The sequence below is a fragment of the Arvicola amphibius genome, chromosome 5, assembly GCF_903992535.2.
Source record: "Arvicola amphibius chromosome 5, mArvAmp1.2, whole genome shotgun sequence".
Taxonomy (NCBI): domain Eukaryota; kingdom Metazoa; phylum Chordata; class Mammalia; order Rodentia; family Cricetidae; genus Arvicola; species Arvicola amphibius.
The window spans coordinates 153,283,016-153,300,979 of NC_052051.1; the positions used below are offsets into that span (position 1 = coordinate 153,283,016).

The following is a 17,964-nucleotide window of genomic DNA, read 5'->3' on the forward strand; positions in this document are numbered from 1 at the left end:
CGAGCGCAGCATCGCAGAGTTCTTCCTCTGTCTCATCTTGGTGCTTTTCATGGCTCAATCACTTTGTGATTTCTAGACACTTTGTCATCTTAATATGACAGAAACTGACAGGTTCCAAACTGGAAACTATTAAAAAGGAGGTGCTGGCTACAAAATCAGGTGGTGAGGGAGCCACCACATCAGCGAGCATGACATTTAGCTATTTATGACACGCAGTTCCTGTGATGACAGGTTTTCTTGTGATTTCTAAGAGAAATGAACACAGTAGTCTTTTATAAAGCAGAGGCTTTCTGGACTGCAGTGAGCAAGGCAGGCAAAGAAGAAATTGCTTTTTAAGAAAAACGTCCTGCAGGCATCATTCTCAGGGTGGCAACAGATGTAGTCCATGCAGGGAAGCATATGGGAACCTCTGATCAGAGCCACTAGGCTGCAAGTTGCCGTTACACTGAGATTCTACCAAGCCTTAATACACAGACAGACAGGTGATTTTTAACAGACTAACAGAAGAAGCCACCTACAACACACAAGGACCAGCTCATCCCAGGTCCACAGAACTTTCTGTGAAGATTCGAACAAAGCAAAGCAATGACCACTAGAGATCATCATCACAGCTGAACAACGAGTGAGTGAGAACACAATCTCCCTGGTGATGGCCAAACCAATGCACTGGCCATTAAAACACATTATTGAGTAGGGGACAGTGACACACATAATCCCAGCACCCAGGAGGGTGAGGCACGATTAGCAGTTCAAGGACAGTCTAGGCTAAATAGAGAATTGTCTCAAAAAACCTAACAAAACTGGAGAAATAGTTCATACAGGTATGAACAGTCACACGCATCCACACACACAGACACAGACACCCTATTCATGTAGAAGCAGTCCACTTTCCTCGTATATGAACAGTCACACGTACCCACACACACACAGACACACACCCTATTCATGTAGAAGCAGTCCACTTTCCTCGTCAATCAGGCCTTTCTCAATGTCTGCTCAGCCACTGCCTGTGTTGAGTATCTCAATAGGTCTAAACACCCAAAATGTTAATTATAGCACTCACACCCGAGTACGGACTCTAGTGATGGCTGCCCTAGTAAGACAGCATGTTTGTTGCAAGTGACTGCTGCAGTTACCGCCAGTATGGAGAGACCTCAGTGGCCTTCTGGCTTAAAGGACATTAAAAATTTCCTCTACATCTTAGTTTCAAGATCTTCCTACTGTATATACACTAACTAGCACACACATCCATTATTTTTGCTGCTTTTAACAACTATGAAAACTGCATTTCCCTCCTGATGATGTCCTATGAACCTCAGAGTATTCAAACCTGAACAATATGACACTTCGGGTAATGGAGGCTATAGTTAAAATATAGGTCCAAAAAAAAAAAAACCCTGTTGTTTCAAGCAATGGTTTTGTTCTATATGAAGACAAAAACTTCCTAGCAAAGGAATTAATGTATTGCTTTAATAGGCTGCACCATGAGTTAAGTTTTAAAATTTATGAGTTCACTGCAGCATTGTTCTTTAAACAATGGCATTGTCAAATGCAACCGGTGAGAAGATTAAAGTTCTCCCAGCAGATTAAGTACAAATTATCCGTCCTCCTGTTTCAGCATCATTTGTTCATTTATCACATAGCATCTAGCATTCCTGGTCAGTGTCAATATGCTCTGCATCCTTGCAGCTAACAGATGTCGACTCTCGTCGAGTGAATTACTTTATGTTTCACGCGCTGCTGGCCGCAGATGTGTCACTATAGCAACATCATTAATTTCAGATCTTACCGGAAACGTGCACTCCAATCAAACCTAATTACACCACATTGCTTTCTTGTCCACAAGAAGGAAACTATAATGCAATTATTGGGACACTTCATTTTCTGTTCTGCTGTGGCAAATGAGAGAGCCACTGTGATGGACGCGTCTTGTCGAAAGCTTATTGATGAAGCACAAACCCAATTCACAGTCATACGAAGGGCCACCTTACAGTTATGTTAGTAATGTAAAGCTCTTGGATGCCAGCTTACACGGAAGCATTTCAGCAGGAATTCAGCCCATGTAAGATGTCTGAAAACTGACTGATGCCCGAGTACTAAACCGAGTACTAAACAGAATCAGAGCTGTTCACACCAACAACCATCTACTGCTGCAACTTGTGCTGTGGCTGAGGACACAAGGTATCAGCAGCTAACACCTGACCTAGTTCCGACACATACGCTCAGGAGAACTCATATCCTTGCAGGAGAATACAGAGCCATTACTTATGTGACGAAAATAGAGAATACGAGACAGAACTAGCAATTTACATCCTGGAACATAACACTAAGAGTGCACTGTCTCAGCAGGACACAAAAGGAGCTGGGGGCAAGACGGGCCCTGTTTATGACTTATGCAGATTTCTATTTGTGCTCATCTACTGTCCCTGTCCACAGAGTTGACCAGCAGTTGCCTCTGAGCTGGAGAGGCTGACAGTTCTCACTCAGAAGAGCTAAGATGCATCTGAGATCACAATTAGAGGGGTGGTCATCACTCACTCTCGTGTCTTTTCATCTGACGGTGTGAAATACATGCTTTTTTATAAGACTGAGGTGGGAGAAATGAAATGCCACTTAGCTGCTGACAATAATAATTATATCATTTGTTCTCTGTTATTCATCAGCCTATGATTTAGTTAGTGTGGACTTTATGATAAGCCACGGCAGACCTACCACCTTCAAGAACCCCTGGGACTCAGGAATCAGGGATCCAGAGTCTCCCCTCCCCCAAAACACAAGCTAGGACAGGATAAGTAGGTGATGAGCAAGAGTCTCCCACGAGACAGCTTTAGGAAGAGACTGCAGCTGGAGATGCGGCCAGAACAGACACAGCATTTCTAAATAAACGGCCAGACAATGGGGAAAAAGGATGACATTTCCTTCAGTGGCTCTTAGAGTGAAAGGTTTTTTTAGAAAGGCAGTAGTGGGCAGGCACGATGGCTCACATCTGTAACCCTGGCATTCGGGAGGAGGAGGTGGAAAGGCTACCAAGAGTTCAAAGACAGCTTAGGCTACATAGTGAGTTCCAGGTCAGCCCAGGAAGCAGAGTAGACGCCATCTCAATAAACAAGTGAAGCCATGACAACATCTGGTTTGCTCCTCAGTACATTCCATCCAGTTCTGCCAGGATTCTTAAATATCACACCAATGTAAGAAAGATAGCTGTGCTCCATTTTCAATGTGAAGTGAGTTTGTAGACATTAAACCCCTCCCTCCTCTGGCTGGGGCCTGCTTGTCTCAAGACTCTGAGAGCTGGGAGAAGTCCTACTTGGTTGAGCCTAAAATTGGAAAAGGGGGCAGAAGGAGCCTCAAGCCCCAAACTGTTCATTGAATGAGGCTTTGTATCCCAGGCCAGTGAGATGCAGCACTGAGGGTTAGTGGTGGTGCATCTGAAGTCACTGTCTGTCGGCATGTTAATGCTCCAGCTACTTTTTGCTTTTCAGTTATGTGGCTCCCTTCTGCAGAATGATATATTCAAAACTGCTTCCTGCCCTCTTGTCTTTTGACTTGTTATTATCTAATCCCAAACACTAGGACTGCTTGTACCTGAGAAGCATTGTTTAGGTTTACAAGCAGCACCAAGTGAAGGGATTTTTGGGTTTCAGGATCTTACTCTGATGAACTGAAATTTCACAATGGAAAATGGGCAGCTGTAATTAAGAATTTCATCCTTGTTTTTAAAAAAGGAAATCAGCATTTTAAAGAGGTCTAATGTCATAAAACATCTACATATTAACAACAGCAGGCAGCCAGAGACAGACATTGAAAGTCTGCTTTTGGGAATGACTAGGACAACTCAGGCCAGCACCTTGCTTATCAACACTACTGCTAGCTCCAATGCCCAAAACACCCCAGCACCCACCCTACAGAGGCTCTGTCGCCCAGCCAATCTCTCCAACCTCCTCTCTGACTTCCAGAAGGGTCTGACCCCACTGGTGGTAGTCAAGTGAGTTTTGAAAAACAACAACAACAACAACAACAAACCAAAACCAAAGCCAAACAAAAAACAGGAAGAAAAGCTCTTGATGGAAGTGGAAGACTTGGTGCATCCCCATTGGTAACACCAACCAAAAAGAGCAGTCCGGTCAACCACACACCCTGCAGGCCAAACACTCCTGAGTATAGGGCCTCTGCCTTGCACCAAGCTAGGTCATACTCTGCCTAAGCGTGAGCCTCTGGAAAGAGAAAGGTCAAATGCTATAGAAAACACAGTCTCCAACCATGGGAAGACAATTACATCAATGATTTTAAGTTTATGTCATTGAAAATTATTCCGTAAAATTTTCTGGGTTTTGTTTGTAGACACAATAGATTTTCTATATTGGTTTTGCTAAAAATGACCTACCAATTCTAACATTAATCTATAAATTTATTAGATTTTCTATTTATTTGCTAATAAGTACTTTGCTGTCTGTCTCCTCCCCTTCACCAGACCCCTATTTTTTAGTAGTACCAGGGATTAAACCTAGGGTCTTCCACATGCTGGCTGAGCCCTCCACACTAAGCCATGGCCCCAGCCATGGTTTACTTTCCCCCTAAGGCAGGGTTTTACTAAGGTGCTCAGGCTGGCTTTGTGCTTACTCTGTAGTCCAGGAAGACCTTGGATTTGCAACTCCTCCTGCCTCAACACCCATCCTCTCAACAAGCAGCTAGGTTTACATCCTCCTTTTTTTTAACCTTTGATCTTTTCCTTGCTTTTCGACATGAGCTACTAATTCAAGTATGAAATTGACAGTGTTATCTTTTTGTTGCTCCTAGTCTTGGGGAAAGCTTTAAATATCCTACTGGTAAGTGCTAATGCTTGCTTGCTACATATTATAAGATTACATGCTGGGAGTACCCTTTTCTAGAGTAAAAACAGTTCACCTACCCTCACCTCTAGTTTGCTAATGAACTTCATATGTATATGTTGAACTGATATTCATCAAAAGCTTTACTGAGTTGGTGGGGGTCCTTGGGTTTTTCCTTCTTATAGTAATGCTGTAATTTATAGTGATAGATTTCTGAATTTAAATAAGCCTTGCAGCTGGACTGCATTTATCTAGGGCCTCACACATTATATTCTTGTTGATTACAGGGCTTCAAACAGCAAAGTTAAGGGCATCTCAATGTATTCAAGTTTTATTATGAGCTTTCCTTCTTAAATCATAAATAGGTAATGACTTCTAACAAATGTCTCAAACCTGTTATGCTTTATCTACGATTGTATACTTCATTGTGACTTTCTCCTTAATTTGTACAGAGTTTTAAATATTGAATATTACTATAGATTTGGCACTATATTTAGGAATTTTAGACTGACATGAAAGAGATACTTTTACCTTTCCTTTCTTGTTCTCTCCTGACCTTGCTGAGGCTTCAGTTTTATACCAATAAAATGCCCTTTCTACATTCTTGTATCTGAAAAAGCGAGTTTATATTATACAAAGTATAATGATAAAAATACCCATAAATTATTTTGGGCTAGTGGTAGGAGTTCCTTCTGAAGATGACTTTTAATAGTTTTTGGATGGGGTGGGTGAGATGGCTCAGCAGATAGAGGCACCTACTGCCAAACTCGGTGACCTGAGTTCAATCCCCAGAGCCCATATGGTAGAAGGAGAAAATTGACTCCCTAAGTGGTCCTCTGATCTCCATGCATGTAAAGTAGCATGCACATGCACCTACCACCCTCAGAAAAAAAGTAATAAATAAAGGTGAAAATCAAAAAAATTCTTTCAGGTGATAAAAACTATTTCTTCTGGGTCTGATTTAATGGCTTACATTTCCTGAAGAATTTTTCTCTTGCTTACATTTAAAAGCTACTGACAATAAGGAGCCGATATTCCATTATGATATTTCAAAATATCATCATTGTAGCTTTGCTCTACTTGCTTGTATCTGTTTTGTTTTGTTTTATTTTTTCCAGATTCTACCTTCAAGTTGTACTTATTTTTATTCAGTCTTTTCTAAAGACTGGCCAGCTGAATGGTGCTGTTCTATCTTTACAGCTGTTTATTTCTAAAAAGAAGGAATCTTGCTGTGTTACTTAGGCTGGCCTTGAATGTAGACTCAAGAGGCTCTCCTCTGCCTTCTGAGCAAGCAGCTGGGCCTGCAGATGTGCACCACCACGTTCCACCTGCTTCTGAATACCACACCAATGTTTTCTGTTCTCATCTTTAGGATCTCTTTCCAATGTCATTGACTTTTACTGTTCTTATGATTAAATATAATTCTCTCTTTTTCTTGAGCCAGGTCTTTCTATGTAGTCCTAGATGCCTGGTACTCAGTATGTAGATCAGGATGGCCTCAAACTCACAGAGATCCACCTTTCTCTGCATGAGTGCTAGAATAAAAGGCATATACTACCAAGTCGTCGTCTTTCTTTCTTTTTTCTAAAATTGAAAACACAAGTTCCTTGAATATTCCACAGGTGAAGATTCTGAGTGATTCTCTGTGGTATTTCTGATGCATTCCTAACTTTGACCATTTCTGATATTAGGTAAAGACAGCAATGATTCTATGTGCTATTTGCACTGCATTCCTAACTTTGACCATTTCTGATGTTAGGTAAAGATAGCAATAATTCTATGTTCTATTTGTAATGTGTTCCTAACTTTCATGGTAATTTCTGTCATTACTGTAAGTAGGCACACCCACTCCTTGGAGTTCACTGAGACTCAACTAAGGTCTAGTTCATTCCAGTCTGTCTTAGTTTACCACACTCACTAGCAAAAGACATTCTCTAGGTGGCAGATAAAGATATTAGTCTACTCCATGAGATCAATGCTATTCAGACTTTAGTTCAGCTGGTTCCTGCCTGCTTGGATGTCAATCAATACTTAAAGTGATGATGCTAATATTTCCTCCTATGTTAGCAGATACTGTAATTTTCTTGTGCATCACTTTGTGCTTTTACGTAGAGGCCTTTAAAGTGATGTGGGATTTCCCTCTGTATGCTGTGATTACCATAAATGAATAAAGAACTGCTTTAGACATATAGCAGGGCAGAACTTAGCTACGCTGGGTGGGGGGAACTAAACAGAATGCTGGGAGAAAGAAGGGTGGAGTCAGAGAGAAGCCATGGAGCCGCTGGAGACAGATGATGGGAACTTTAGCTGGTATGTCACAGCCATGTGGTGATACACAGATTAACAGAAATGAGTTAAATTAATATGTAAGAGTTAGCCAATAAGAAGGTAAAGCTAATGGGCCAAGCAGTGATTTAATTAATACAGTTTCTGTGTGATTATCTCAGGTCTAAGCTAGCCGGATGGCTGGGAACTAAAAAGCAGCTCCATGAAACATTAAAGCACATATGTATTTCAAACTTCTATTATTAAAGTTCCCTCTTTCTTAAATAGTACTTTTTATTGTACAGTCTATCTTGTTTGATGTTCAGGAAGAAACCAGGTTTTTTTTTTCAATTCCTAGCTACCATTGTGATTATATTACCTTTTATGTTTTGCCCTTTCCTCCTCCTCCTCCTCTTCCTTCTCCTCCTCCTCCTTCTTTTACAGCTAAGTTATTGTTCTTTAAGTGTTAGGTGGGTTTTTTTTTTTATCAATCTTAGTACCAATAAACATTAGAGACTCCTTTTTTCCTTCTGTGTGTTTTAGTCCTTCATTAATGTGATTTGAAGTCTCTCCATGCTCATACATCTATCTTGTTTTCACTGTTAGTTGGGGCTCTGGACAGTATGACAACTCACACTTACCTATCCACCACCTCCTGGCTATTTTTAAAATTAATTTTTGAGACAGTATTTCACTATGTACTCCAGACAGGCCTTCAACTCATAACTCTACTGAGTCAGTCTCCTGCTTGCAGGTGTGTACTACCAGGTGGCCCTAAGTTTCTACTGTAAAAAAGTTTACTCTTGTATGTATTTTAACTAAACATTTTGCTTTTGTTAACCAAAGCAACATTATCAGCATCATTTTATAATCCCCCCATGTAGCTATGCAAACATTTCTTTTGGGAAGGAAAAGGAGGAGGAGTATAACTACTGAGAAGTGCAGTCTGTCTATAATGCGGTACCCTACACCATCCCTGCCCAAAGCAAAAGGAGCTGCTATCCTGTGCATGTTAAACTGTGAAAGCCTGGTTATCGGCACACACTATCAATTGACTTAGGTCTTCTCTCCTGTATTTTCACACCAAGTGTCTAACTGTTGCTGGGATACAGGATACTGGGGTTATGCCTTCAACTAAACTCTCTTAAAGACCAACAATTTTCTTGAAGGTTCTCCCAGGCTGTTTGTGATCTTTTGCTCAGATCATTACTCTAATTATAATGCTGAAGATTTGGTTTTAGTGCCTCTATCAGCAAGACTAGGCAGCTCATAGTAGTGGGGTAATTTTACCCTGTAGTCTCCCACCTGTAACTCTGATGGACTGGCTCCTGAACAAATGCTGCCTGTGAACACTGAACAGCAGTGCACTCATGTTCAGTGCCTTTTTCTTGTATCTGCCTGCCCAAGCATACCAACTATGCAGTACCACCTCCCCAGACTCTGGTCTGGAGAGTTCTTCCCTCTGTGTGGCTCATCCTAGGAGCTGTCTTGAGCTTCAATATGCTTGGAAGTGACTTCCTCCTTGCTCCAGATCTTTTCAGTTTTGGAATGTTAAATACTTTTGCTAGCATTGCCATAGATTGAAGTCTTCTACAAATTTCCTGTCAGCTGACTAGAAATGGGAAAGGAAACTCCTAACCCTTTTCCTCAGTCTAGTTCTGATGTGGGATGTCTTTCTGTATATGGTTTATAGTGTTTTTTTTTTTAGATTGGTTGATGAATAAATCTGTTTTGCCCTATGGTTTAGCAGAGTAAATCGAGGTGGGAAATCCGAACAGAGAAAGAGAGAGAATAGGTGAAGTCAGGGAGAGCCATGCAGCCGCCAAAGGAGAAAGATGCTGGAGAATTATAGGTAAGCCACAGCATTGTGGCAATATATAGATTAATTGAAATTGGTTAACTTAAGATGTAAGAGCTAGCTAGAAATATGCCTGAGCCACTGGCCAAAATGTGTTGTAATTAGTTTCTGTGTGATTATTTTGGTCTGGGCAGCTGGGAAATGACAGCACAATTTCCATTTACATAGTTTCTTGAAGTAGGAACCTCTAGGTCATCTGCACTTATGAGAACCAACGTTTCTTGATTTTCTCCACCTGGTACTGTACTGAAATCCAAGTAAAAATTCTCAAACTGGACCCCGAGTTACACTAAACTTCCAGATTCCCCATGGGAGCTAACATCTGCAGAATTCTGAATTCATATTCATCAAATGTTTGGTTATAGTTCTTGGTGACGTCATTGTTCACACTCGCCATCCAGGTCCTTTGGTTTATAGCCACATTTTTGACAGCATGCTGCTGTGAGCAGAAGCTCTGTTTCCCACTTACACCCAGAGGGGTTGTTTTGAGTATTTTAACTTTCAACCTGCCATTTGTTTCTGATTTAATATTCTAATTAGTTTTCAGTTGGCTACCCTAGTCATCACATCTGTAAATATGTGTTCTTCCTGGTTATACACCTGCTTTTATTTCCCATCTTTTTGCAAATGGAAATCATTCTACAACAATGTTAAATTATGTTGTGAGTGTATTTGCATTCTTTGTAGTTTAACTAGAAACTAATACTAATCAAAGAAGGTGCTGAATCATATTTGGGACATGTTTTATTTAATTATGCTTTGTATGTTGCTTTTACTATGTTGTTCACTAACACTAGAAATTTAAATTATTATCTTTTATTTAATACATTATAGATTATTAATAATTCTTTAATAGAAAGAACAACAAATAAGGACAACACAGAAAGGGATAAATAGGTGTAGTAATCTGCATTAGAGGTACTATTGTTAAAACACTGAATTTACACAACTTCTAACAACTCAAGCAAGGATCATCCTACAAAAAACAAAAACACATTTTGCTCTTAAAACACTAGAGAGGTACGTAACAGTAGTGAGAAAAAAGCTTGTGAGATTTTGTAAAATTCAATATAAAATATAAAATAAATTAAAATATAAAGCTATAGCAAAGATACAGTTCACTAGCTTTAAAGGAAGTGAAGGTATGAAAGAATGGAGATTCATTCATATAAAGTTTTCGAAAGTTGAGACAGGAAACCTATAAATCCAGCATTCAATTATGATACGTATCATGTGTAAACAGACTATTTCTGATGTTATCTGGTCCACTGAAAGACAAATAGAAATGAACAGTACCTGTTTTGTCTGTCAGTAAGTACACCAGGCGTCCAAGTTCCTCTGGTATTGTGCTGGTCCGAACAACTGTCCCAGGAATATTCTCATCTTTCATGATCATCCATCCATATGCTGCTTTGCCCATGTCCAAGTTTACCCGCAGGCTGTAAACAAAACCATCACGATGGTCAGTGAGGCCAGACCTATATAATAACATCCACACCCAATACACATATCAATTTTTATAGATATAAACACTGGATTTCAGACTTTAAAATAAATAATTCATACATATTTAAGGAAACAAATGCTCAAATGCTTTTATAATCTAGATACGTTTACAGGTAATAGTTGGGCAGATAACTCCTTTCACATCAGTTACAGTATGAGCTTTGGGAGAAGCAGGCAACTTGTTCTGAGTGCCCCATTAACACACAGAGTACTGTGGGCATAAAAAGGGAAATCAAGCAAGGGTTACTGTGAGAAAATATGTGAAATAGGTCCTGAGGCATCTGGAATAGGCGCTTTGTTCTAGTGATTTTTTAATATTAAATATTTTGTAATATAATATATTTAAAATCTATAAGTAGTAGACTATACTAGATGGCCTCTGGAAGGTCTTCCAGGCTTTAATTAAAAGGTAATTATATAAGAACACACTCTAAACTGCCCACTGAAAGAAACAGTATCAGCACACTTATTATGTGCCAACCCAAACATGTTCATGTCTCCCTAACTAAACTATGGAAAATCAGCAGATAAGACTGTGTACAAAATGGGTGTGAAACTGCTATTCATCAACCTATTTATGACCTATCAGCATTATAAGTCACATGGCTCAACCGATTAATAAATACACTTTTGAAAAACAATATTTAGGAATCAGTCAGTGGCAAATTAAGAAGCATCAAATCAGCATAACTTCATTAATCTATCTGTAAGGTTCACACCTTAAAATTGATAGAAATGACATTAATGACATTAAATTGGCATTATTGTGCATGTCTCTTCGGCCAGCACCTCTCCATTTTTTGGCTACTTACACCCTTGTTAAAAGAGTGACGTGAACTAACAGATGGCAACAGTCTTTAAGCTGAAGGGAAAGAAAATGGATCCCAGGAAGGCCCAGCGGCCCGGTGCAGGTCTACCATTGTGTGGGTCTGCAGCCCAGGATCTGTGAGAAGCTGCCAAATCACTCAATATTAAGTATCAAGCAGTGTGAGGGATCTTTATGCTGATGGGTGTGAAATCACAATACCTTCCAGGTGGGTTGAGACCGAAGGGGGCATTTGGAGAAGAAATACAAAACATTTCCCATAGATTCTTATTTAATTTGGGCTTTAAAACATTTTTTTGGGGGGGTGGGGTTCAAAACTGGGTTTCTCTGTAGCTTTGGAGCCTGTCCTGGAGCCAGCTCTTGTGTAGACCAGGCTGGCCTTGAACTCCCAGAGATCCACTGCCTCTGCATTGTAGTACTGGGGTTAAAGGCGTGCACCACCACCACCCACCTGTCTTAAAACAGATTCTTTATGAATAAGAGAGATAAAGACCACAGGCCCTTGTTGAAATAAACACAGACAGAAGCTGGGAGGAAACTGAGCCTGTGAGGGACAGCTGTCTATTTTTCCATGGCTCTGATCACTTGGCTCAGAGACCTGCATACTGGAAAAGCACAGCCATTTGCTTGTGTGTAGGTCAAGTTGTTTTGGAAAATGTCACCCCGCACCGGGCTGTTGCTTTCTGTCCTCAGCTTATGGTCTGTCACCAGGCTCAGGTTATAAAGAACCAAAGAAGCTCACCAAGATTCTTTTGTGCGCTGTTCTTTACGAACCACGAGCAATCTATGCCGTCAAAGTTACAGAAATGCATTAGTTCACAGAACACCATGTTATAAGAAATTACTCCTGGGCCAGTTTCAGTGGAATACAGACATCCCTCAAAGAACATACAGAACGGTGGCTGCTGGTGTCAAAGAGGAGAATGAACACCTCTTAGAGGATAAACAGATGTACGGAGTGCAGAACACAAAATCATCACTAAAACGACTCAGTGAAATAGGGCAACACTCCCACGCAAGGGATTACAGCTGCACATGCACCATGATCTGTGTTGTGAATTTGGTCAAATGCTAAAGGAATAATTTGCTTTTAATGCTAAGTCTCTAAGGCACTCACACTCTACGGGAGCAGAGTAATGGCTGTCACTACACTGACTTGACTTAGTAATGCCTGACTGTACAGACCTTTATGCAGAGAGGTGCTAACTCTGCCATGCTTTGTAACCCATTACATAAACATGTTAGATGGTAGCAGATACCAGATGCATTCCAAGTCCATTCTACTGCAAGTTTACCAACCAGGACCCTGTTAGCCACAGACCTATTCCAGGTAGAACATGACAATTTGTCTTCAGCTGGTTCACTGAAGACAGTGAAGACAGGGCACAGCCGTGACTCTATATCATACAGTATGAAAGACGAATCGCCTTAGATAAGCAGTCTGCTGGGGATGCTGCCAATAGGAACGCATATGAAAATGTTTATTTTTGCAATCGTAGGAAATTTGAGGTGGATTTCAAGATGTAAACTGCCCTCATTTTTGTTCGAACAGTCTAGTCCCACAGCTACAAATACCTGAAGAAGAAACTCAGAGTCTGAATACATTTCAAGTGCATTTTCCCCAAAATACACAATACAATTCCACTTAGGCCCCAGGATGCTTGCTATATTTAAGCTCTAATTTGTTACAATTAAACCTCAGCACTTATCACTGCCAGGTGAGCTGAGTCCCCAGCCTGCCTGAGAAACGCGCAATTCTCCTTGGGGAACGAATCTACCTGAAATAATTCACATGCCAATTCTAATCTGAGCAAAAGAAAAGAGAAGCCATTTTCATCAGAACTTTTTATCCAAATGCAATCAAAACCATTTCCTACAAAAGCTAAGGCCGAAGGACACTGAGTTTTCGTCTGACATCTTCCTGTATGTTTCATTGTGATGATATACTGTAGGCAGCAGCAGGCAGAACCAAAAGCTTTCCCCTGAAGAACAGCTCCATGCAACACAACAGTGAACGCTGTCATCTCAGGACCAGTTCAGCCCCTCCTGGGCTTGGGATAAGCACTACTACCTGAGGGACCTCTAACCTTAGCGAGCAGGAGGACAGCAGTCACAAGGCTACTGCCTCCTCTTCCTGTTCAGAATGCACTACCACAGCCACTAGCTACACCTCCAGTTTCAGTCAGGCTCTCTCTGGATGGCCTGGCTAGATTTGAATTTGCTTTTGTAGATCTCAAACTCTTTATCCTTCTGCCCCAGTCTCTGAGTAGCTAAACTGTTAGAATTACAGCCATGTGTCACCAAGCCCAGCTAAATGTGTTAGTCCAGGTATAGAACTTAAAATCCTATTGTCATTGTTCCCAACAATCCACCTACTAGCAAATGCCAGCATGGATCAACCTTTCTGTTTAATGTGTATAATCTAATTAGCATGAACTCATGCCAACTTACCCTCCTAAATTCTGACAACTGTTTTCTATGCGCCATATGAAGGAAGTCAGGCTAAGATTTGACGATAGGTATAACTTGTGTTAATTTCTAATTTTCACATGTCAGTTCTGTGATCTCTTACTAAAGGCTGACTTGATTCTAGTGGTCAACCAAGGTTTCAAAAGAAATAGACCTTGGGTCAAGCAGGATTGCTCAGTGGGCAAAAGTCTTTGTAGAGCAAGCCTGACAACTGAATCAGATCCCTAGGACCCACATGGTGGAAGGAGTAAATCAGCTCCCAGTAGCTGTTCTCCCATTTCACATACAGATCAGGGCATGCATAACCCAACAAAGAAATGCACTGTTCAAAGATTTTAGAAGTACTACAATCAAATTAAGAGTCCAATGAGATACTACATGTATTTGTTGTAAACATGAAAGAGATCCTAATCATCCAAATACTAAAATTCAGATTGTCAGAGAAAAGTGAGTATAGCAAGAGTCCTGTGCAATGAGTACAAAGCAGCACAGGCACATGCCTTATGTGCTAGCTTATGTCTGGCCATCCTTCTACTCCATTGGGAACTGGTTTCAACATCCCCAGTGGATACTTGGTACCACAGACTGGACCAACTCTAGGTATGTTATATTTCTTCTGATATGTAATACCTAGTGAAATTAATTTTTTATTGATTTTTATTGAGCTCTACATTTTCCCCTGCTCCCTCCCTGCCTCTCCCCTCCCTTTCAACCCTCTCTCAAGGTCCCCATCCTCCCAATTTACTCAGGAGATCTTGTCTTTTTCTACTTTCCAGTAGATTAGATAAACTAGTCATAGTATTTAAGAATAACAATGAAATATAATTATAATATGTTATAATAAAAATAACAAGAATGTGGTCTTTTTCAGAATGTTTGATTGAGTATTTAAATTTTCAGACCATAGTTGGTCTGGTGAGTGAAACTAAACTAGAAAGTGAAGGTCTGTACAAGTGGGGCTGGTGACCAACCTCACTGCATGAAAAAAGGAAACTAGGGGAGGCGGGTAGAGTTCTGCTCTGGAAACAATAGTCGGTGTGCACCCAGCAATGCAAGCTCTTAGCTTCTTGACTACAGAGCCTGAGATCTCAGCCTACGATGTGGTATGAGCTTGTGTTTTGTTTCTGCAACTTCTTCAAGGCAGGGAGCTACTGGCAACTCAACCACACAGACTTGAATGGAGCCTTGCCAGCCTGTACAAGCCTTCAGTCCATCAGAACAGCTATGTGAGACCCACATGTTACCACCCCTGGACAGCACCCACAGTAGCCTCTGTAGCTCAGACCTTTCCTACGCTGCCCCACCCTAAAATCACTGGCTTGTTAGGTCACCTCATTTTGCAACTGTATGAAGTAATCACAGAACGTATAGCTTTTGGATTTGAGCTTTTATACTCAACAAGACACCTGGTATGGTGTGAATGTTTCCTTACATTTTACTTTTAAGGCAAATATATACAAATTATGTATATTTTATATACCAATGATAACCAAAATTAAAGTATATTACTCACAATGGCAAAAAAAATATAGTGTTTGAGATAAATATATACCCTAAAATAATACTGGCAGAAAATGTAAAATATCTAAATAATGTTCAATAAAGCCAGGTTTTATGGCACATGACTAATTTTGGAACTTTGGAGAGCGAACAGTAAGGTTGAAAGTTCAAGGTCAGCCTCAGCTACATAGTGAATTCAAGGTTAAGGTTAATCTAGTATACATGAAATTCTGTGTCAAAGATGTTCCTAAGTTATACAATGGGATGGTGTCAGGGTGACAGTTATTTGTAAATAGCTCTATAAATTCAAATATAATTCCAATTAAAATCTCAATATACTGCTTTACTGAAATTAAATGTGTGTACCGAATAGCTCTAAGCTCCTTTCAATTTTATTTATCTTTTTTACCCTTTTTTTGAAATAATTTGTTCTCACATAACATATCCTGAGTAGTTTCCCTTCCCTCTATTTTTCTTAGATCTTCCTTTTCTTCCCAGTCAGATTCACTCTCTTTCTCTCATTAGAAAACAAACAAGCTTTTAAATAAAAATAAAATAATAAGATAAAAACAAAAACTACCATACTGAAATTGGACAAAACAAAGAAAAAGAGTCCAAGAGAAAGAACAAGAGACAGAGACCCACTCATTCTTACAATAAGGAGCCTCATAGAAAAGACTAACTGGAAGCCTTAGTCTATATGCAGAAGACCTGGCGCAGACCCTGCAGGCCCTGTGCATGCTGCTTCAGTCTCTGAGTTCATCTGAGCTTTGATCATGTTGATTTAGAAGCCTGTTCTTTTGGTGTCCCCTGTCCCCTCTGGCTCTTACTCTTTCCATCTCCTCTTCCACAGGCTTCCCTAACCCTGAGGGAGGGATTTGATGGATATATCCTGTTTAGAGTTGCCTGTTCCAAGGTCTCTCATGTCGGGCTGTGGTCTCTGAATTTGTTTCCATCTGCTGGAGGAGGACACTTCTCCAGTGATGGCTGAGCAAGACACTGATCTATGAGTATGGCAGAATGTTATTAGGAGTCATTTTATTGTTTCTTTTTTTTTTTAAAGAACAGTAGTATTTGGTTTTACCCTAGATCCCTAGGTTATCTAGTCTCAGGTTCTTGGTCACCAAAGTAGTGTCAGATATGTGTTCCATCTCATGAAATGGGTCTGAAGTCAAAGCAGGTATTGGTTGGTTACTCTCATAAACTTTGTGCCACCACTGCTCCTTGGACTGGGGGGAGGGGGGATAGTGGGAGGGAAAGGGAAATGGGAGGAGGTGAAAATTTGTAAAATTATATAATTTAATAAAAAAATTAAAAAAGGAAGAAGAAGCAAACAAGGCAGGCCAAAATAAATACATAAAAATAAATATTAATATAAAATAAATAAATAAATGCTTGTCTCATCTTGATTTAACTTTAACTTTGGTTAAATGGTATGGACTGACAAAATTATTTATTTCTTTTAGATTTTTCAAATGTGGTGAACTATACATATCCTTACGGTTCCTTGGAGTTCCCTCAGTGTCTACTGTAGCCCTCTTTTCATTTCTAATTGGGTTAATCTTTCTCTGCCTTTTGGTTAATTTGGAAAGGGTTTGTCAATCTTATTTTCACAAAGAACCAACTATTTGTTATATTGATTCTTTGTAAATTTTTTGTTTCTATTCCATCAATTTCATCCTTGAGTTTGATTATTTCTTGCTGTCTGCTTCTGGGGATTTGATTACTTTTTTGTTCTAGAGCTTTCAGGAGCACTGTTAAGTTACTAGAATGAGATATCTCCAAATTTTTATGTAGTCACTACGTGTTATGAACTTGCCTCTTAGAAACACCTTTTTTGTATCCCATAAGTTGGGGTATGTTGTATATTCATTTTCATTAAAGAAGTCTTTAACATCTGTCATTTTTTTCCATTCAGTAGTGTGCTGTTCAGTTTCCATGAATTTGTAAACGTTCTGTTATTGTTGATATTCATCTTAACTATGTGGTGGTCAGATAGAATAGAAGGTGTTATTTCAATTTTCTTGGATCTGTTGAGACTTGCTTTGTGACCAAGTATGTGGTCAATTTTGGAGAAAGTTCCATGAGGTGCTGAGATGAAGGTGTATTCTTTCGTGTTTGGGATAAATGTTCTGTAAATATCTGTTAGTTCCATTTGGTTTATTAATTCAGTTAACTCCAGAATTTCTGTTTAATTTGTTTGTATGACCTGTCTTTGGTAAGGGTGGGGTTCTGAAGTCTCTACTAGTGAGTAAGTGTCAATATGTGATTTAAGCTATAGCAGTGTTTCTTTTATGAAGTTAGGTTTGATATATAGATGTTAAGAATGCAATGTCCTCTTGGTGTAGTTTTCTTTTGATGACTATGTAGTGTTCTTCCCTATGTCTTCTCAATAGTTTCAATTTGAAGTCTATTTTATCAACTACAAAATTGCTATACCAGCCTATTTCTTTGGTTCTTCTGCTTTTACCCGAGATGATATCCATCCTTGATGATAAAGTGTTTCTTGGATGCAGCAGAAAAATGAATCCAGTTTTCTAAACCAATCTATTAGTCTGTCTCTTTTCTTTGGGGAGGGGTACCATTAATATTGAGTTATCAATAAGCAGTGTTTATTGATTCCTGTTATTTTGTTGTTGCTGTGTGTGTGTTTCCCCTCTTTTGATTCATTAGTATGGGACTGTTTATTCACTGTGATTTTGAGGGGGTTG

General features: G+C 39.8%; 1 protein-coding gene across 4 annotated transcripts in view; it reads right to left on the minus strand.

Annotated features, from left to right (window-relative positions):
- Positions 1 to 17,964, minus strand: part of Atp9b (ATPase phospholipid transporting 9B (putative)) — a 187,610-nt gene that overhangs the window by 53,258 nt on the left and 116,388 nt on the right. For all 4 annotated transcript variants that reach the window (XM_038330411.2, XM_038330414.1, XM_038330413.1 and 1 more), the window contains exon 12: positions 10,249 to 10,391. In XM_038330411.2, the coding sequence (XP_038186339.1) occupies positions 10,249 to 10,391 (143 nt within the window). The remainder of the gene's footprint in view (positions 1 to 10,248; positions 10,392 to 17,964) is intronic.